Source organism: Ogataea parapolymorpha, chromosome VII, assembly GCF_000187245.1.
Source record: "Ogataea parapolymorpha DL-1 chromosome VII, whole genome shotgun sequence".
NCBI classification, from domain to species: domain Eukaryota; kingdom Fungi; phylum Ascomycota; class Pichiomycetes; order Pichiales; family Pichiaceae; genus Ogataea; species Ogataea parapolymorpha.
The window spans coordinates 958,588-977,592 of NC_027860.1; the positions used below are offsets into that span (position 1 = coordinate 958,588).

The window sequence follows — 19,005 nt, forward strand, 5'->3', positions numbered from 1 at the left end:
CAAGATATACAACTTCCCCCGGAAATGTGGTGGCTCGTGGCTACTTACTTGCATGATCTGGATTGTCTGAATCTCCGAGCCACCAGCAAGTATCTTAATGACACCTTTTCTGCAAATTCGTTGTGGAGACCACGCGTATTGAGAAAATGGTACCGTTTCTCGGAGAGCCCGAACGCAGAAATCAAAAGATTTTGGTTGGATAAATATATTGAGCATTCGCAATATGATCGTTGGTTGCGTGGCCTGATCGCGGACCTCATTTCTGGCACCGAGAAGACGAAGTCTGAAATTTGGGAGGACGTGGGCTATGTTTTCCGAAATGCCCAATTGTTCGTTCCGGAACTTCTCCGAATGATGAAGCATTTCGATTCCAGCTTTCTAAGAGAGGGAAAATATCACAAGGAGGATTTCATGCGACAGATGGATCGACGTCTCCATGATTTATCAACAGTGTATTACGCTAGCCAACTACTAGAAGCGATCAGATTATGCAAGATTCTCAATTTTGGATATCGCACCATATGCAAAAGGGAGTATCCACAGTGTCTTGAGGAAATGTTTTGTGAATTTGCTTATATTGATCCATATGCGTACGACTTCTATCCTTACAGGAAACAAGTTTTAAGCAGGGTGCTGCGCGAGTATAATGGGCTGCACCTAGATGCTGGGGTCTCCAATACAAATAAGGTCAAACTTCTTGCATCCATCCTACAAAAAGCTCTACGGTTACAGTCGCTACCCTATTCGCTCACAGGTGACTACAATTCGCAATTGTCATTGGAGGATTGTTGTCTCTTCCGCATTTATGGTGGTGACGCGGTGGGTAAGACCGAGTTGATCCATTCTATAATGGAAAAATTATGCCACGAACTTGGAATTCCAGCGCGACTCAACAATTTGAATCTTGTCGTCGATGATTCTACCACACGTAGTGGTACGTCTCATTTCATTATCGAATCCTACAAAACTACGCAAATCAACATTCCTGAAATCCACGATCTGCCTCAGCCCTCTCTAATGCTCAACCAGTATGTATCACAAGTTGATCCACTAAAGCTGATTAAAAATATAGCAGCTAGCTTTTTCTGTCAGTACCCAATGGAGAGACGAGATAGAAGTGATTATATGCATCCAAAAGTTCTGGATGACCAGCTGGTTGTGGAGAGGCCCGGTGATCGGTTGCAGGGCCAGATTATTGGCTTTTATGGAGCTGACAAAGACACTATAAACATCTTGCACAAGTTCTGGATTATGCTGATGCATCTGGAGACTCAAAATTTGGAAGCAGACCTGCAATCCATCTTTCTTTCACTTGTGCAGTCAAGTCGGTTGGCCTTTCTCGGGATAGGAGTGGCCTGTCTGACCAGTACCATGGAAGGGATCCGAAGCATACATTCGAAGCTGAAGAACGCATTCATGAATGGTACAATCTCGTTCAATGTGAATGAGGTTAAACGAGATGACCAGTTGCCGTTCCCTAAAGGTTCATATTCCCAATTTGAAGATGGCCAGATGGTGGTGGATCGTAGGGGGGAGCCTATGATAATAATTGGTTTCAAAGATTACCATAAACAGCTTTATTGCCAGTGTTTCACCAACACGGGCCAGACAGTAATTGTCCATGAGAAAAACTTAAGCATTCCCAATTTTATGGTGGATGCCAGCCAATTTGCGCTATTTGATAATTTAGGACTATACTTCCGAGAGTTCGACTTTCGGTCTAGGAAGTTTGTCAGGTACTAGCCCGAGGGGGCTTTTTATAGACCTATTAATGATAGACAATGCGATTATTCAGATGAAACTGAGCTATATACATACGAGAAGGTGTGCTGACCTTAGAATTCCACAAGGCTTTCGCCTGCCAGCTTTTTTGTCGAAGGCGCCGATCTGGCGTATGGAGTATATCTTAAAGGCATGAACTTGTTCAACAGAATGTTCTGAGCCAACGAGTATATGTTGGAGCTGATCCAATAGATCGACAGAGCAGCTGGAGCCTGGGCCGACAAAACAACAAGGAAGCAGATACTCATTCTAGTAAGATTGATGACACTATCAAAAGCAGTAGGCCTTAATGAATTTCTCACTCCTCTTGTAGTCAGCTTCATTAGGTCCGCCGTACGGAAATTCCATTCCGCATTAGTCAAAGCTGTGACTCCCAGAACCACAGGCAGTATGAAATATGGATCACTTAAAGTGAGATTTGTGAGATACCCAAGTCCTTCGGTTGACAGCGTAGGATCCAACACAGTGGCACGCACGTTTGTCCACCCTGTAAGTACCCGGAAGGTTTGAGATAACGTTATCCATAATGGAATCTGTAATGCAGGAAGCGCCAAAAACTTCCATGATTGACAACCGTTGTCCCTAAAGATCTGTCTCTGCCGCTTCATTCTTTCCTTTGAAGCCAGCACGATGATTTTGTTTGCCGAGAGCTGCTCAGTCTCTGTCTTTATGGGAACGTCACTTTTTGAGAGTCTCGCGCTTTGCTGTGCTGCTTGGGCCCTAGCGGCCAATCTGAGCTTGAAAATGGGGAACATCGCACTAATAATGGGACGTAGTTCATTCTGTTTTTGTAACCCCCTTCTCTGGTAAATTGCCAAGGGAAGAGTGATGCAAGTTCTGACTGAAACTGTTATGAGAGGAATAAAAGCCCACCAGGGAAGCCCCGAAGCAGCATGAGCAGCAGAAACTAGCTCAGCACCACTCTCAAACACAGAAACAACATCTGTGGAGAAGAAACGTCGTTCTCGTTGTGTTGAAATGGGTCTAGCCAATTTAATGGTTCTTAACATGGTGCAATTTATTATTTTTTTAATTTTATTTTTCAGTCTTCATGTCGCAGAAAAGAGGAAGACCAGCACCTAAGCTCAATAGGGCCTGTATGCTCTGTGGTCTTGTGCAGTCAATGAGCGTAAGTATGCCAATCACTATGACGCCTAACATAACAGCAATTTCGTAACGAAGGATGTCCAAACTGTGAGTCAGTTTTACATTTCGCAGACAATGACGATCTCGTTCGAGAGTGCACTTCGCCTACCTTTGAAGGACTTGTTGCTACTCATGGAGATCAGGGATCATGGGTGGCGAGATGGCTCAGAATTGAGAATTTTGTGCCAGGATTATATGCTGTGCGGGTTCTCGGCAAATTGCCTGACGATGTCCGAGGCGACTTGCAGGCACAGGGCATTGAATACAGACCGCGCGATGGATCCATCCAAGATTAACCGTCATATAAAATTGAGAAATTTTGGTGTACATCAAAAGGTACGAGCTATACGATAGGTGGATTCATATGAAGAACAGTTATTTACAATCACCTGCAATTTTATGACGATAGCCTCCCTGATGAGCGTAAAGTGCGAATACAACCATTTAGTGGTTGTCAAGCCTCTCAGGGAGACAATATTTCACTAGTGCCTCCTATGATGCCGTTTGGTTACATAATCGGGACAACCACATGCTGTGAAAATTTTCAACAAAAGGAATTTTGTATTGTATAAAAAGATCGCTAGATCTCGATTTTTTCATACTTGTTACTTTAACTGTTATCCTTATAAAAATGAGCAATTACAAAGTCGCTGACATTTCCCTTGCTGCCTTCGGTAGAAAGGACATTGAGTTGTCCGAGAACGAGATGCCTGGTCTCATGTACATCAGAAGAAAATATGGACCATCCCAACCTCTAAAAGGTGCCAGAATCGCTGGATGTTTGCACATGACCATCCAAACTGCAGTCCTGATTGAGACTTTGGTCGCTCTTGGAGCAGAGGTTACCTGGTCCTCATGTAACATCTACTCCACCCAGGACCACGCTGCTGCTGCTATTGCTGCAGCAGGTGTCCCAGTCTTTGCCTGGAAGGGAGAGACCGAGGAAGAGTATCTGTGGTGTATTGAGCAGCAGCTGTTTGCTTTCAAGGACGGAAAGAAGCTCAACCTGATTTTGGATGACGGTGGAGACTTGACTTCTCTTGTCCACGAGAAATACCCAGAAATGTTGGAAGGCTGTTACGGTCTTTCTGAGGAGACGACCACCGGTGTTCATCACTTGTACAAGATGATGAAGGAGGGTACCTTGAAGGTTCCAGCCATTAATGTCAATGATTCCGTTACCAAATCCAAGTTCGACAACTTGTACGGTTGCAGAGAATCTCTTATTGATGGTATCAAAAGAGCTACCGACGTTATGATCGCCGGTAAGGTTGCTGTTGTTGCCGGTTTCGGTGACGTTGGTAAGGGTTGTGCCATGGCTTTGAGAGGTATGGGTGCTAGAGTGATCGTTACCGAGGTTGACCCAATTAATGCTTTGCAAGCCGCTGTTTCTGGTTACCAAGTCACCACTATGGAGGAAGCCGCCCCAATTGGTCAAATATTTGTGACTACCACTGGTTGCAGAGACATCATCACTGGTGAGCACTTCTCTGTTATGCCAGAGGACGCCATTGTTTGTAACATTGGTCATTTCGATGTGGAAATTGACGTCGCTTGGTTGAAAGCTAACGCTGTTGATACTGTCAACATCAAGCCTCAAGTCGACAGATACCTGCTCAAGTCTGGCAAGCACGTGATTTTGCTTGCTGACGGTAGATTAGTCAACTTGGGTTGCGCCACCGGTCACGCTTCGTTCGTCATGTCCTGTTCTTTCTCCAACCAAGTTCTTGCCCAAATCGCTTTGTTCAAGGCTGACGATGCTGCTTTCAGAAAGCAATTCGTTGAGTTCGAGAAGACTGGTCCGTTTGACATTGGTGTTCACACCTTGCCAAAGATCTTGGATGAGACCGTCGCTGCTTGTCACTTGGACCACTTGGGCGTCAAGCTGACCAAGCTAACCAAGGCTCAAAGCGAATACTTGGATATTCCAGCACAGGGTCCATTTAAGGCTGATCACTACAGATACTAAACGATATTAGACGATTAGCAATTTTGCATCAACTGCATTTGCGATTTAGGTTTCTCTTTTGCTTATGAGTTCCACCTCTTTTATGTTTGAATGTCATGTTTCAACATCATGTATAATACTGGTATAGATATCTTCAACGAGATTACTGTTTTTGGTTAGGTAAATTACTGAATTTTATGGCATATTTAATGTATTATTTTCTGGGGATATGCGATAAAAATAAAATTTACATGATTGAAATTCCGTCTTATCTACTAAAACTGCGTTATGGGGCCGTTGCACAGCGGACACTTCAACAGATACGCTCATCTGAGCAACCAAAGTCCAAGGATGATGTTCGCAATGCCATGGTAAGCCAACTCTCCACTATTGGGATAATTGGGTCCAATCCAGTCATGTTTAGCAAGAATGAGGATTATATCGATAAGTTGGTGGAAATCTTCAAGAATAAGGGACCTGCAAAAGCGAGTGCAATGGTTACTGATGAGTTTGTCAATGACGAGACCGAGACGGATGAGCTTGTGACGGAAGTTGACGATAGCAGCGTTGGCAAATCTCCCTCTGCTGCATTGAAAGTCGAACCTCTAGATAGTTCGGCTACTTCTATTGACTGCCAATCTCTCCCATCTCGATGGATCACTCCAAAGGAATGCCAGTTTGAGCTTTCGCTAGACGGTTTGGAGATCTCGACCAAGAATCCCACCAAATCCGTGTCCTCCACTTCCTCAATAACGGTTAATCTTCCTCATCACGGTCGTTCCAGCATATTCTCGACAAAAGCCGATTTTAGCGTGCATGAAACGATCGGCATATACTATTATGAGGTGGAGATTCTTTTTGGCCTAAACTCGGGGTCGGAGATAACAATAGGATACATGGATGGAGATCAACCAGAGGAAATCATCAGCTCTTTGAGGGGCCACGACGAGAACGCATGGGGATACAAAGGCAAAGACGGAAAGCTAATAAGCTTTGAGGAGTGTAGATCCAGCGTTCGTACCTCGTGCAAATTTGGCAATAAAGATGTCGTTGGATGCGGAGTGAACTTCGTCAATCGCTCGATTTTTATCACCAAGAATGGTGTATTCCTTGGTGAAGCCTTTTCTTTGCCATCGAACATGAAACGAGTCGTGCCAGTGGTGAGTCTGGGATCATGGAACTCGATTTCAACCAATTTCGGCCATACCAAAAGCTTCAGGTTCAACATTGACAACTATGTCGACTCATTCAAGTTACGGTTTCTAAAGACAATCAATAACTATAAAATACCCCCGGTGACACTAGACAACGGCACAGAAATTAAGGACTCCAACGATATGAAGAACTCGCTTAACCAGATGATTAAAAAGTACTTTGAGCATAGAGGGTATGCAAACGCGCTCAAGTCATTTGAGAAGGATTTGAGTTTTGAAGGCCATACAGAGCCACCATTTCCTATAAGACGGGAAAGCTATATCAAGAAACAGCTCAAGGATTTGATTTCAAGCAATGAAATCGATTCAGCCACGGAGTTGGTTAATTCCAATTTCCCTGGTCTGCTCGAAGACAATACAGATATACAGTTTAAACTAGACTGCCTTAAACTGGTGAACATGGTCGGTAATGATAGTGAAGAACAATTTATTAAACTTGCTAAACAAATGAAGTCGGCTTACACTTCGGAACAATATCAAAAAATACTTAACGATCTTTTGGGGTTGCTTGCATACGATGACCCGACTGCCACTGCGTTGTACAAATCATTCGTGAACTTCGAACGGGCTAGATTGGTGCACAAGCTCTGCATGTTGATCAATATGAAAAGTGGCATTCCGGCATTATCAAATTTTGAACAGCTAATTCACGCCGCAGACTCCATGGTCGCTGAGAGCAACGATCTCAATACGGCACTGATAGACGTAGTAAATGATTTTGTCCAGATATGAGTTCACAAGTGTTTTTTCAATTCCTCCAGGATAACGTCGCTCAATTTTATAATTCCGTCTGCATTGCACAATCTATATGTGTTATTAGCCTGGTAGGTGGACTGATCCATATTGCCCATTGCATCAACTTTGATGTAGCCTAACACGTTATCAACATTCACTTGCTGGTTCATGTATTCGGGAACACGTTTCAGATCATATATGGGCATATAAGAATTTCGATAATTAAGCGAATCCAGTCGATACATCATTTCATCAGCAACGTGGTCTTTAATAACCTGTTGTAAGCGCTCGATGAAAGACTTGTTTTCAACGAAATTATCAGGTGTGACTTGGTAGTCACCACCTATATTATCTATTGCTTTGATTTTGCCTATCGGCAGGCGTGCAGGGTTGGAGCTAAAAGATAGTAATGCGGTGGACCCAGCCTGATGAAGATATAACTGTGACTGGGCGGCATATTTTAGTGTTTTGACTAGATTTCTGTTGGCAAATTGACCGATCCCAGATAAGCTCATATTTTGAAGTATAATTTTTGCGGGGAAAATATATTTGAATTGGCAGCTCCGGATAATTTATATTTTACCATCTTCAAAGTAGTCGAGTATATTTTCGGACATTCTCTGCGCAAAATCATGCTTTTGTTCTTCGGGAAGACGGGAAGCGTCAATACGCGCCTGTTTCATTTTTTCCACAAGCTGAAAAACGTCTAAAAACTTCTCACTATCGCGATCCAGCAAAGGTTGCGTGTAATCAACAGCAGTTTTAAGTGGTTTGCTTGCTTGTGTTCGCTGTTGTAAAGATCTCCATCTATGTGCTTGAACTGAAGCACGGATCTGTTCTTGATCATAAGTAATATACTCAAACCCTGACATAATGAACATATCCTGATAGAATTCCTCGGTTTCTAGCGGATTGAATCCAACGACAATCTTAAATCCATCCCACTGGGGCTCTCCAAAATCTTCAGTATATTCGTCGTCCAACTTAGTCGCTAGGCGCTCTAGATGTCGTTCAATCTCTTCGATTTCTTCGTTGCTTGTGGATTGTAGATCAATACAAATTACTAGCCCTTGTATTTCTTCTCGGAGTATTTTGGCTTCTGCGGTATTAAGCTCGTTAAACCATTCCTCAGCAGACTCGAATTCATCTACGAAAATAGAGACCGATGTTCTATAATACTTCGTTTCAATCGGAACATCGTCCACGATAATACCACTTTGAGATACATCATTTGTCAGGTCTTTATCTTCGACGGAGAACACGTGCTGGACAAGTCGCACCTTATCCACACCTACCTTACCGGCGATCAATATTCTGTTCATGAGTTTGAATTGGCTGTGTAAATCCCAACTTTGAATAAACAAAAAATAACTTGCAATTGTTTGTTTCATATGACATCAAAACTAGATATAAACCCACAGAAAAATGATAATGACTCACTCATACAATATGCTCTGACATCGGATGATTATCTGGACCAATTTGTGCCAATAATAAAAGCTGAATTGGCGAACAAAGAGTCTTTGGAGGATTTGATATCGAGACTTGATTCCGCGTACAAAGAAAAAGAAGACACCCTTGAAGGAGCTTCCTTTACTTCAATAGACAAGCTGACTAGCTCAATCGAAAACATATCCGAAGTATCAAAATCTTCCGGGCAAATCGGTCAAGAGATTGCGTCCATAAATGGCCAGCTTAGAAAGACAGGGTTGGATTATCTGGATAAGAAGAAAACCGCCCTCAAATACAAGCGACTCCATAACAAGATATCAGAGACTACATTGACAATTAACTTGTGCCTGGATATGCTTGATAAAACAAACAAAGTCTTTGAATTGTTTCACAACAAAAGCTATTATAAAGCTTTGATCAACTTGAATTTGCTTATGAAAAGTCGGTCTGAAGACATCGAAATGTTTGAATTCACTCAAAAAATTCATAACTCGCTTCCGACAATCAAACAGCTTATTATCGATGAGACATTCAACCAGCTAATAAGATGGTTCAACGTCAGCTTTGAAAAAAATCTTACAGCAATCGGAGAACAAATGTTCGAGCATTTTGAGAAGCTGAATCAAGCATGGGCTGAACAACAGCAGCAGGATGAAAGTTTGCTTCCGTTCAAGGTAAACACGCCTTTGGAAAGGGCTTTCAGAGATGACGAGCTCAAATCTTTCAACCCCCTCTCAAATGACAAGATTCAGATTGATCTTGGTCCAATTTATCATTCTATAATGGTGTTCGAGCTGATCGATGAATTTGATAGACTCAAAGATGACTTTTCCAACGAACTGCTTCGTAAGCGTGATCGACTGATCTACCCTATAAGAGAGGCACTCGCGACTCGAAAACTGGACATGTTTTCCAACAACGAGTCTCTGAAAATTGTCATTTACTCGCTCGCTGCCTTTTTCGTGACTGACAGAATGATTGCAGCCAAAACGGAATATCAATTGAGAAACAAAAAGCAAACCGATGATTTGTTTAGTTCTGTCATCACAAAATTCATTCCAGTGCTAAAGAGACACATTGAGAAATATCATGACGACTTTCAAAACTTGAAGGAACTGAACGAAATAATTGGCGTCTTTGTCCAAATCCTGGAAAATTATGAGTTCAATGTGGAAGCACTCTATGAAGTACTTATTACGCTATTCCAACAATACATCAGTACTCTTACAAAAGATTTTGAGCTTGATTATCAAAACCTGTCTCTTGAGGAAAACCCACAGCCTATCACTATCGAGAATAAGACACAATTGAATAATGTTCAGGCAAACTGTTTCCACAAATTTAAAGATACCATAACAGAGTTCCCAGTTGTTCTTCCGTTCTCGATAATCTATGTGGCTACTTGTTTAAAAATGAGAGTGTTTATTCATGATATTTACGACTTCGTTGGAAAGTATTATGTGCATCAAAATTCGGAGATCTTGAAGCTTATTGGCAAATCTGTGGATCACGTTCTCATAAATATCGTGTTGAAGGATCTCAAAACGAAAATCGATTCTTCATATAAAGAAGAGGTGTCCCAGAACCTCATTAATCTAGAGTTCTTTTCCAGGTCCGTGATTGAAATCGAAAATTATTTGAACTACTCCAGCGATCCCACCATCGCGAGATGCAGGTCATCATCGCTATTAACTCGCTTAAGGTCTCAGAAAGAGTTTCAAGCAATACAGTCTAAAGCGGAAGAAGGAATGTTCGATATGGTGGACTCCAAAATTGATATGCTGTTTGATATGGTCGATTTTGATTGGGAATCCAAGGAAGTCAATGAGGAGCCTAGCATTGGTATCAAAGATATGGGGCTGTTCTTGGAAAACATATTCATGCTTGACTTCTCGCATCTTCCCTACACAATCAAATCTCTGTTGCTGATTAGAACATTTGACAAAATTGTCAACTTCTTTAAACAATCGATCTATCAAACTGATTTTATCACAAACGAAAGTATAATGAATTTTGAGACGGATATCAAGTATATTGAATCTATTATTCCTGGTCTCAAGCAACAGAAAACATCGACGCGGCACCTGACGGCTGACTCGGATACTTCCAACTCGACTTTCCAAACTATATTTGCTGGTTTAACACAAATCATAGACCTTTTGAAAGACGGAAATCTAGAAGCTTACAAAGATGAGACTACACGAATGCGTAAATTCAATACCATTTTGCCAGAAGAAGCGATCGAGTTAATTCAGAAACTTGAAAACTATCAGGTGCTGAAACGCGAGATGTCAGAACCAGAGCAACAAGAACACGTTGATCCCAATAGTGGGTCAAATGGAGATTCCGCACGGTCAATGTTTGGCTTCAAGAGGTCGAATACCACCGCATCTTTTACATCTCCTTCAAAAATGTCAATGTTCAAAAGACAGATTTCCTAAATTACACTTCAAGTGACTCCCAGCTAAGCCAGTCACTGCTCCGATTTGGAATCAAGCCCAGCTTATTCAACTTCCAAACGCCAATGGCCATGTTTCCACAACAACATGCAACATATAGAAACTGTAAAAGCGTCTTTCCCTGATTATCGTTTAATTCTAAATCGCGGAACTTTTCTTTAACTTGAAAAATCTCCTTTATAGAGTTGACGAAAAGCATCAATACCATGACAATAGGAATCAGTTGAAGCGAATTGGGTGACATATACATCATTATCAAGTTCATAGGAATATTTTTAGATGGTGATTTTGCCACATCCCACGCTCTTTCGTATTTCAGTTTCTCAAGCCCCGAGCTTTTGTTCGCTATTCTCCCTTGCGGCTTGACCTTGCCTTCTTTCCATTGTTTGTAAAACTGCTCACTGAAGCCAGGAGGTGGTGGAGCAGATTTTCCGGATGGCTTATCGCCCCTTTTTGGTGGGCTTCTATATTGACTGACCCAATCCATGAAAAAATAATTAAATTCAAATTATTTTTGTTTCGAGCCATGCAAAATTATATATTAGTCAAGCACGCTCCCGCACTCAAGTACTCATATAATGATTCACGAACAGTGGTGCACATAAAGTCTTCCACTCCATTCATGTCGGCAGTTAAACGAATACAGAAGAACATAGAGTATTTTGATCATAAATATACGAAGAAAGGGAAGCCGATACCAAATCAGAGCAAGTCAGTACCATATATTATTGTGCGCGGAATGGGAAAAGCAATTGTCAAGGTTACTAATCTCGCTCTCCATTTTGATCAAGAGCTAAACTACAAAGTAGAAGTGTTCACCAAAACAGTAGAAGTTCTTGATGAGCTACAAAGTGCGAATGATGATGACATTTACCAGCGAAGGAAAGTTTCTTGCATCGAATTGCATATACATCTTCAGAAAAGGTAAACACATTCCAAATTATAGCTTATGGTATTAATACATCAGCAGCTCAACAGGTGCTCTCATTAGTATTCATTTTTTTATATTTTGCTCTCTTCATCAATCGTTAATGTGCGGGTCAGCTTATTGAGACATTTCTGTTGAATATCTGTTAGTTGTTTGAGTAATTTCTCGTGTTGTTTGCATTCTTGTTTGTCGGTTGATTCTAGTTTTAGCTTGCTTATAAGTTCATTACAATTGTTCAGACAATCGTCGAAATACCCCAAATAGTAACGTCGCTCCAGACCATGAATCGTTTGGCCTTTAATTATGCTATCTACCGAGCAAAGGTTAGCTTTTACTATTGGGTTTTCCATAAAGGTTTCAAGCTCGCTCACGATGGGGCCTTCTTGCAAAAATTGATTCTTCTGTAAAAGATACTCTTCGTAGCTTTGTCCCTTACGAACTCGTATCTGGCTACCCTCCGCCTTTACCGATGCACTTTCATGACTATGGTTCATAGAATCAGGAGCTTCCATTGAAAAGTTACTATGTTATAATTTTTATTTAATATTTTTTTCGATATCGACATTTGAATAAATAGATAACCCGGCTTACTCCTTGAGCCCATTGATGGTAGCCACACAATGTCTTGTGTGTCTGTAGTCCCTGAACTCCAGCAACCAAATGCCTTGCCATGTACCTGTTGCCAGTCTCCCATTGCTAATAGGGATGTTGAGCGAGGCTCCTATCAAGGAAGATTTGACGTGCCCCGACATGTCATCTGGGCCTTCGTCTGTATGAATGAATTGGCATTTACCACCTCCGTTGTCAGGGCAGATCATGTTCAAGGCAGTCGTCATGTCAGTACGGACATCGGGGTCCCAGTTTTCGTTCAAACTCAAAGCACAAGATGTGTGTTGAACGAACAAGTTGAGCATTCCAACCTTATAATTCTTAATCTGTGGGAGGTTCTTTAATACCTCATCTGTGACCAGATAGCAGCCGCGGGATCGTGGCGAGAAGGAGAATTTAGTTTGTTCCCAAGACATAGATAGGATAGAGATAATTGCTGAAAAGAATACGACTTACATAATCTAAAAGTCTGAGTCTGAAAATGTTTCCGGACTGTAATCGTGGTCCTCCTCTTCATCATCACTAGAAATTAAAGGCCCTGCCAGGAGAAGCGTTTCTGGAGAACAGAAAAAATCAATGGGCTGTTCGAACGCGGTGGTTCTCTCCTCCTCGTTGTATTCCCAAAGACCCTTCAATTCACCCCTATATAGGGCTGTCGATATTGTTGATAAAATAATACTTGGGCACAGATATAGTAGTGCCGGCTGTGCCCGATTGAAAACATGTAATACTGTCACGGTGGATATCAGCCCTATTGTATAACCGATCAGAGCACTGTAAAAGTATGGCTTATCAATTTTTTGTAGGTGATGAAACTCTGTGCAGGGATGCAGCTCATGATATCTATATAGGTCATACCTCAAACAAAGCGAAATGAATAGGCCAGGCACTATCATGTCTCCCAGACCCAAGATTGACATCTGAACCTCGTTATGCTCGCTGGACAGCTTGCTAGGGACAAGCATTTTGACAGGAATATCAATTTTGGTAGCAACATCAACCATGACGTCAGATCCGAAGACAAAATAAATATCGTAGACGAAGAAGAGAATCAGCAAGATTAATGCTGGCCTGAAGCTGGGTAATCTGCTCACAGAAAGGCCAAATATCGTGAAAGAAGCACCAAATATGTTGCTCAATATCCAGTTGTTTTTGCCATCTAGTAAAGCGAACACAATGGAGAAAGCAATTCCAAAGAACCATCCGTAGATGTCCGCTGTGGAACAGTAGAAATTGAACAGTTGATTTTCTTTCTTGATATCTACACGTGACTCCAATAGCATCTCACTTTTGATGATTTCCTCGGCTTCTGTGGAGTCGGGAAGTAGGAAGTTTTCTTCCACTCCTGCAGAGTGAAATAAATCATCCCGAGATATAGTTATGGCATATCTTTTGACAAATCGTAGCGAATCAAAACCGAATTGGTGGCAAATCTTGCGTACTGTGACTTTTATCAGATAGGAGATCGTGAACGAGTTCGCTTTGACGCTCAAGATGATTAAATAGCAGTTTAAGATTCTGGTGATTTTTTCGATATCCCAATTTCGTATTGCAAAATACAAGCCTATGAGAGCAATACCGGCCAGCACTGGCATGGCAAAGGCATGAGTCTCGTCAATCACCGCTTCGGGTATTGATGTTTCATCGCGATCTGATGGATCAAATAAGGGGTGTTTATCGTTGGCTATTTTAGCGTTTCTTGGTCTCTCAATAGTACTGTAACTCCCCAAAGAAACTAAAATGACAGCTATCAAAATTACCGTGGCATAGGATAGATATGCCGTGCTAACGTATGATTGGTCATAGATGTAGAATGCAAATTTATTAGCTAGGTTGTGCGAATACCTTCGGCCCCATTCAATGTATTTCTCCATAACAGGAAGGAAGAGGGTAATTTTTTCAAGTACGTGTTCGAAAAAAGGTGCTTTTTAACGAATTATTAAATTTCTTTCCAATGTCTTCATTGAAAGAGTTAGAACAGTTCAATTGCGGTCTACGAACCACGAACGTGAGTACCATGGTCCCAGGATATTAACCAAGTAGTATCCAGCTATCAAAAATGCACCATTGCCGGCTGATGGTCCAGGGTCCAAGCACTTCAACAACTGGATTCTCTTGTCCATTATGTTAGGTGTTCCTTTCTATATCACTAGAAGACTTGGATTGGGCCTATACAGTTTTGTCTTTTTGTTTGCATTGTTAGCAATTCCAATTCTGATGGCCTGGTGGACTGTTCTGTCGACCTACTCCCCAAGGCTCAATGAAAAGGTCAAATTGCCAAACATGGGTGTTCAATACTACCTTGAATTCCATGACGATGAACTTAAGAATAAATACAAGGATCAGCAGAAAATCCCAATGGAGACTTTCCACAATCTTTATTTTGAAGGAAAGGTGTCTTTTAAAGGTGATGCCTTGGACGTCATGGAATACAGACACGATTGGGCTTCGTTCAGATTTACCTTGAGCTTGTTCAAATTCTTCCTGTTTGGCATGATTCCAGAAGTCATCATGCATACCAAATCGCAGGATGAGGAACAAGTGAGAGATCACTATGACAGGGGCGATGATTTTTACTCCTGGTTCTTAGGCCCAAGAATGATTTACACCTCTGGTATCATCACTGAAATTGAGAAAAATGAGACTCTTGAGGAACTTCAAGACAACAAGTTGAAAGTCGTCTGTGAGAAGATCGGTTTGAAAAAAGGTGACAAGATGCTTGATCTCGGATGCGGATGGGGTACTCTTGCTTGTTTTGCTTCTTCGCAATACGGGGCAGAGGTCACTGGTGTCACATTGGGCAAGAACCAAACCAAATATGGTAACGAGAAGTTAGCTTCTTACGGTGTTTCTCCTGACCAATCCCGCATCGTGTGCTGTGACTATAGAGATTCACCAATGCCTAAAGAGGAGGGCAAGAAATACGACAAGATCACCTGTTTGGAAATGGCGGAACACGTTGGTGTTAGAAAGTTTTCTTCATTCCTGCGCCAAGTTTATGACATGTTGGATGATGATGGTGTCTTCTTCTTGCAATATGCCGGATTGAGAAAATCATGGCAATACGAGGACTTGATATGGGGCCTATTCATGAACAAATACATTTTCCCTGGCGCTGACGCCTCAACTCCTTTAGATTTTGTGATTTCTGCTTTAGAAGGAACTGGATTTGAGACAGTTAGTGTTGACAACATCGGTGTTCATTACTCCGCTACATTATACAGGTGGTACAAAAACTGGTTGGCCAACAAGGAGGAAGTGATCTCCAAATACGGTATCAAATGGTACAGAATTTGGGAATTCTTCCTTTCTTACTCCACTATTATTGCCAGACAAGGTTCTGCTACCTGTTATCAAATTGTGCTCAGAAAGAACATCAACTCTTACCACAGAATTGAAGACGTTCCTCGGCAAGAGGGTCTGCTTGCTCCAGCTTCCAGGCTTGAGAAATGGGCCAAATAGTTGTTTTGGATTATATGTAAAAGCATGGTATTTTTATTTATATCTGATTTCTTACAATGTGTCTTAATCCCAAGACCAGGTGATCTCAATTTCGCCTACGTCCTGGTCTGCCAGCTTGGAGAAGGCAGCTGGAGAAAAGTCCAAATCATTGTCTCCACATGACTCGCAAGAGTCAACGACCTTGACCGTAACAGAGTTGCCGTTGTAGTTGGCAGTGATGGTCTTACCACAGTAGGACGAGAGATCCTCACCATTGACAGAAGTCTCATAAAGGGAGTGGGAGATGGCGCAGACCAAGTCAGAGTTGGTGCTGGAGGTTCCACAGTTGTCAGCTCCAACTTCATAAAAGGTTCCTCTACCGGTATGAGCACCACTAGATGAAACACTTGTAGAAGTTTCGCTTTGAGAGGCGGAAGACTCAACAGCAGCACTAGTTGTAGTGGTGGAGAAAATTGAAGATAACGTCTGGCCACCAGGTTCCGAAGTGTGAGCAGAATTCAAGAACGACGTGGACAAAGTAGTCTTTGCGTTGACTGAGGCAAAAGTGCTCGTAACTTTGGGAGCACCAATAAAGTCGGTGGAAACTGGAACCTGGCCATTCGTGGAATCATCTGTAGGTTTATGTCCAGTTCCAAGCCATTCGAGCTCGTCTGTTTCGATGGTGAGGTGATACTTGTTCTCAACATAGTTCACAGCCTGTGTGACCTTTTCTCCCAGATCCTGGGCTTCAAAAGGAGCTGCAATGGTATAGGAAGTGAGTGCAAGAATCAAAAGAGTGGAAGTTTTCATTGGTGAGTGAACAATTTACAATGTGACGGGAAAGGGAGGTGACTTTATAGCGTTCTGCAATTGCATATTACATCATATCATTCTTCCGCCTCTTCAATAAACGTGCGATTTGTCCAGCTCATGGCCCTAACGGTACGGCCCCCTGCATATGCGCCGACCCGCCCTTTTGGGCCAGCCCAGGATGTTTCTTGGAGAACAGGGGCCAACAACAGCCAAACGCGCTTTTCGCGTGAATTTCTCTTGTTCAAATCTGTATGATGGCTACATTATGCGATAATTGCAGGCTAGAACCATTTTGATTCCTTATTTTGTTAACTAATCATGCACATCATATCTAAAAACAATAGTATCTGTACAGGATTTTAGCGAATATAATTCTGAGGCTGCATGATCGGTCTAAACGGTGAAAAAAAAAGTTCTATTTTCCAATCTCCAGTACTTTTTTATAGCAGTAGAGTTCAAGAAGAAGTTTGCGAAGCAATTCTTGGTTCATTGGAAACATCTTAGCGATGCTTTTCAGTTTCACGGAGCCCATTCTCTGATCATATACCCAGTGCTTCAGATCTGGAAGCGATAACAGAGATGGTATTTCTTCGTAGGGAAAGCAAAGCCCTTCCGGATCGATTGTAAAGAGTTTCTTTTTAGTCGTGGAAACCAATTGCGAGGTGAATATCAGATTCTTTAATGCAAGAAGCAACGACGACTCCTCGTAATGCAAGGGAGACCCGCCCAAATCGAGAACTATTGTGATTATTAAACTCAAAAATTGCTTATTCTCTGTTGCATCATACAGGTAGAAAGCATTAAGTCTTACAACCAGTGCTTGGTAAAATAATGAGTCTTCATTCAAATATGTTCCTCTTTTGATCGACTTTTTAAAGCTTGAAGCGATATCAAAACACTGCTTCATTTTCGTAGCTACCAAGAGGATATCCTCTTTCCGAGAATAGATCTGACTGATGTTAGACAAAAACCAGTACGACTCCCCTTTCTCACAACAAGGCCGGGTTTTCACAAAAACCATATTTCGGACGGTTGGAGATGAAGTCGAATAGACAAATTTGATGAACTCAAGAGTGTATTTGTGAGTGACTCTGGAAGCGGCTTTCTCGATAGTACCTGTTAATTCCGATTCTTTGAAACATAATAGACTAGACCAGATCATAGACTGAAACAAAGGATTTACGATGATAGAGGTTATCAAGGTATGACAAGTTTTCAAGGTTGGTTTTTCTGCTATTGCTTTGAGTCCCTCATACAAAAGGGACACTATGGTGCCGTTCTTGTTTATGTTATAGTAGACTAGCAGATTGTCAAAGAAGTCCCCTAGCACCAGCAAGAAATGGTTCTTCGAGTCATGGTTTTTGCATAGTTCCATGATATCAAGGTAATAATTGAGTGACGAAATATAAAGCTGATATTCTTGGGTTTCGGTGAAGAGTTCCGTGGTAACTTTGTTTTTGACTGGATCCCTTTTTAATCTATTTTCGCTTTCCTGCTCTCGCAAAGATAAAGGGTACTTTAGAAGTGTCTCGCACAGTTGGGATTCAGTGAAATAGAGACGAGCATGCTGAGACACATCGATCAGCCTAGCTAAGTTACCCAACAATATATCCCGATACTGAAGCGTGAATTTTTCGCTTGGCGGGGGATAGATAGTGGAATTTATAAACCTGTGAACGAAGTCGAATGTGGGGAATCGCTTTTTTGATGCTTCATAAGAGTCTGATTTTGGTATTTTGATTTTAAACCATTCCTCTGCAAGTGCTGGAAATTTAGTATAAGTTTGAATGATACTGGCCACAAGAAGAATAGAACACTTCAGGAGCTTTGAATCTGGTGCAGCGTGTAAACCTGATACAAAGTTCTCGAGCGCTTTGCAAATGTAAGAAGAGAACTCTTCCATTGTGTCATGAAAATGTTCATAATTCTTTAGCACAGTGAAGAACAGGGAACACAATTCTGTTGTTACCGAATGGTCGCCAAAACGCAGCGCAACAATCCCAACACGGGATTCCAAAATACCGCTCAGTATCAATGATTCATACCGCTCTTTAAGGCCTGTGGAAAAGTTCTGATTCAAGCGCTTCAATGATATGTATAGTTCATTGAGACTATTATCGTCACACTAATGTGTTAGTACTAAGGTGGACAAAACTCACCTTCTTCAACACGCCGACGGTAGAGCTTTGAACGTTGTCGATCAAATATTGGAAACTGGAGTCTTGTTTCTTTTGGTTTGCGACAACAAACCTAGAGTTTGAAGAAACCGGGCGCTGTGTTGAGTGCTGTTCTAATGCAGCCGTTTTAGTTGGCGAAGCACTGAGGCTCTTCATTTAGGATCAAAAAACTAAGTTGCCCTTTTTAGGGATACAAAGGCTGTGCGCCATGTTAAAAATTAAATCAACTGAAAAAAGCAAGATGTGAGATCTGAAACATCCACTAAATATAAATAAAGCATCCCCTGCCAAATCGAGCATT

The 19,005-nt window shown here is 41.8% G+C and overlaps 15 protein-coding genes across 15 annotated transcripts; 6 read left to right on the forward strand and 9 right to left on the reverse strand.

Annotated features, from left to right (window-relative positions):
- Window positions 1-24: 24 nt before the first annotated feature.
- Window positions 25-1,743, forward strand: HPODL_02925 (uncharacterized protein; the record flags this gene model as incomplete). Its single annotated transcript, XM_014077253.1, has 1 exon — window positions 25-1,743. The coding sequence occupies one exon, from the start codon at window positions 25-27 to the stop codon at window positions 1,741-1,743; it is 1,719 nt and encodes a 572-aa protein (XP_013932728.1).
- A 92-nt stretch (window positions 1,744-1,835) lies between these two features.
- On the reverse strand, window positions 1,836-2,792 carry HPODL_02926 (Mitochondrial integral inner membrane protein required for membrane insertion of C-terminus of Cox2p; the record flags this gene model as incomplete). The annotated part of the gene is made up of 1 exon (XM_014077254.1): window positions 1,836-2,792. The coding sequence occupies one exon, from the start codon at window positions 2,790-2,792 to the stop codon at window positions 1,836-1,838; it is 957 nt and encodes a 318-aa protein (XP_013932729.1).
- A 41-nt stretch (window positions 2,793-2,833) lies between these two features.
- Window positions 2,834-3,224, forward strand: HPODL_05357 (uncharacterized protein; the record flags this gene model as incomplete). Its single annotated transcript, XM_014077255.1, has 2 exons — window positions 2,834-2,911; window positions 2,949-3,224. The coding sequence occupies 2 exons, from the start codon at window positions 2,834-2,836 to the stop codon at window positions 3,222-3,224; spliced, it is 354 nt and encodes a 117-aa protein (XP_013932730.1).
- A 335-nt stretch (window positions 3,225-3,559) lies between these two features.
- HPODL_02927 (Adenosylhomocysteinase) lies at window positions 3,560-4,897 on the forward strand (the record flags this gene model as incomplete). Its single annotated transcript, XM_014077256.1, has 1 exon — window positions 3,560-4,897. One exon carries the CDS (start codon window positions 3,560-3,562, stop codon window positions 4,895-4,897), a length of 1,338 nt encoding a protein of 445 aa, XP_013932731.1.
- A 230-nt stretch (window positions 4,898-5,127) lies between these two features.
- HPODL_02928 (Vacuolar import and degradation protein 30) lies at window positions 5,128-6,822 on the forward strand (the record flags this gene model as incomplete). Its single annotated transcript, XM_014077257.1, has 1 exon — window positions 5,128-6,822. The coding sequence occupies one exon, from the start codon at window positions 5,128-5,130 to the stop codon at window positions 6,820-6,822; it is 1,695 nt and encodes a 564-aa protein (XP_013932732.1).
- A 2-nt stretch (window positions 6,823-6,824) lies between these two features.
- Window positions 6,825-7,340, reverse strand: HPODL_02929 (uncharacterized protein; the record flags this gene model as incomplete). Its single annotated transcript, XM_014077258.1, has 1 exon — window positions 6,825-7,340. The coding sequence occupies one exon, from the start codon at window positions 7,338-7,340 to the stop codon at window positions 6,825-6,827; it is 516 nt and encodes a 171-aa protein (XP_013932733.1).
- Window positions 7,341-7,397: 57 nt separating this feature from the next.
- Window positions 7,398-8,147, reverse strand: HPODL_02930 (uncharacterized protein; the record flags this gene model as incomplete). Its single annotated transcript, XM_014077259.1, has 1 exon — window positions 7,398-8,147. One exon carries the CDS (start codon window positions 8,145-8,147, stop codon window positions 7,398-7,400), a length of 750 nt encoding a protein of 249 aa, XP_013932734.1.
- A 69-nt stretch (window positions 8,148-8,216) lies between these two features.
- Window positions 8,217-10,718, forward strand: HPODL_02931 (Exocyst complex component SEC15; the record flags this gene model as incomplete). The annotated part of the gene is made up of 1 exon (XM_014077260.1): window positions 8,217-10,718. The coding sequence occupies one exon, from the start codon at window positions 8,217-8,219 to the stop codon at window positions 10,716-10,718; it is 2,502 nt and encodes an 833-aa protein (XP_013932735.1).
- Window position 10,719: 1 nt separating this feature from the next.
- HPODL_02932 (uncharacterized protein) lies at window positions 10,720-11,223 on the reverse strand (the record flags this gene model as incomplete). The annotated part of the gene is made up of 1 exon (XM_014077261.1): window positions 10,720-11,223. The coding sequence occupies one exon, from the start codon at window positions 11,221-11,223 to the stop codon at window positions 10,720-10,722; it is 504 nt and encodes a 167-aa protein (XP_013932736.1).
- Window positions 11,224-11,738: 515 nt separating this feature from the next.
- HPODL_02933 (uncharacterized protein) lies at window positions 11,739-12,176 on the reverse strand (the record flags this gene model as incomplete). The annotated part of the gene is made up of 1 exon (XM_014077262.1): window positions 11,739-12,176. The coding sequence occupies one exon, from the start codon at window positions 12,174-12,176 to the stop codon at window positions 11,739-11,741; it is 438 nt and encodes a 145-aa protein (XP_013932737.1).
- Window positions 12,177-12,251: 75 nt separating this feature from the next.
- HPODL_02934 (uncharacterized protein) lies at window positions 12,252-12,689 on the reverse strand (the record flags this gene model as incomplete). The annotated part of the gene is made up of 1 exon (XM_014077263.1): window positions 12,252-12,689. The coding sequence occupies one exon, from the start codon at window positions 12,687-12,689 to the stop codon at window positions 12,252-12,254; it is 438 nt and encodes a 145-aa protein (XP_013932738.1).
- Window positions 12,690-12,734: 45 nt separating this feature from the next.
- Window positions 12,735-14,147, reverse strand: HPODL_02935 (uncharacterized protein; the record flags this gene model as incomplete). The annotated part of the gene is made up of 1 exon (XM_014077264.1): window positions 12,735-14,147. One exon carries the CDS (start codon window positions 14,145-14,147, stop codon window positions 12,735-12,737), a length of 1,413 nt encoding a protein of 470 aa, XP_013932739.1.
- An 80-nt stretch (window positions 14,148-14,227) lies between these two features.
- On the forward strand, window positions 14,228-15,735 carry HPODL_02936 (uncharacterized protein; the record flags this gene model as incomplete). Its single annotated transcript, XM_014077265.1, has 2 exons — window positions 14,228-14,281; window positions 14,317-15,735. The coding sequence occupies 2 exons, from the start codon at window positions 14,228-14,230 to the stop codon at window positions 15,733-15,735; spliced, it is 1,473 nt and encodes a 490-aa protein (XP_013932740.1).
- Window positions 15,736-15,798: 63 nt separating this feature from the next.
- Window positions 15,799-16,524, reverse strand: HPODL_02937 (putative secreted protein; the record flags this gene model as incomplete). The annotated part of the gene is made up of 1 exon (XM_014077266.1): window positions 15,799-16,524. One exon carries the CDS (start codon window positions 16,522-16,524, stop codon window positions 15,799-15,801), a length of 726 nt encoding a protein of 241 aa, XP_013932741.1.
- A 418-nt stretch (window positions 16,525-16,942) lies between these two features.
- HPODL_02938 (uncharacterized protein) lies at window positions 16,943-17,902 on the reverse strand (the record flags this gene model as incomplete). The annotated part of the gene is made up of 1 exon (XM_014077267.1): window positions 16,943-17,902. The coding sequence occupies one exon, from the start codon at window positions 17,900-17,902 to the stop codon at window positions 16,943-16,945; it is 960 nt and encodes a 319-aa protein (XP_013932742.1).
- Window positions 17,903-19,005: the final 1,103 nt, after the last annotated feature.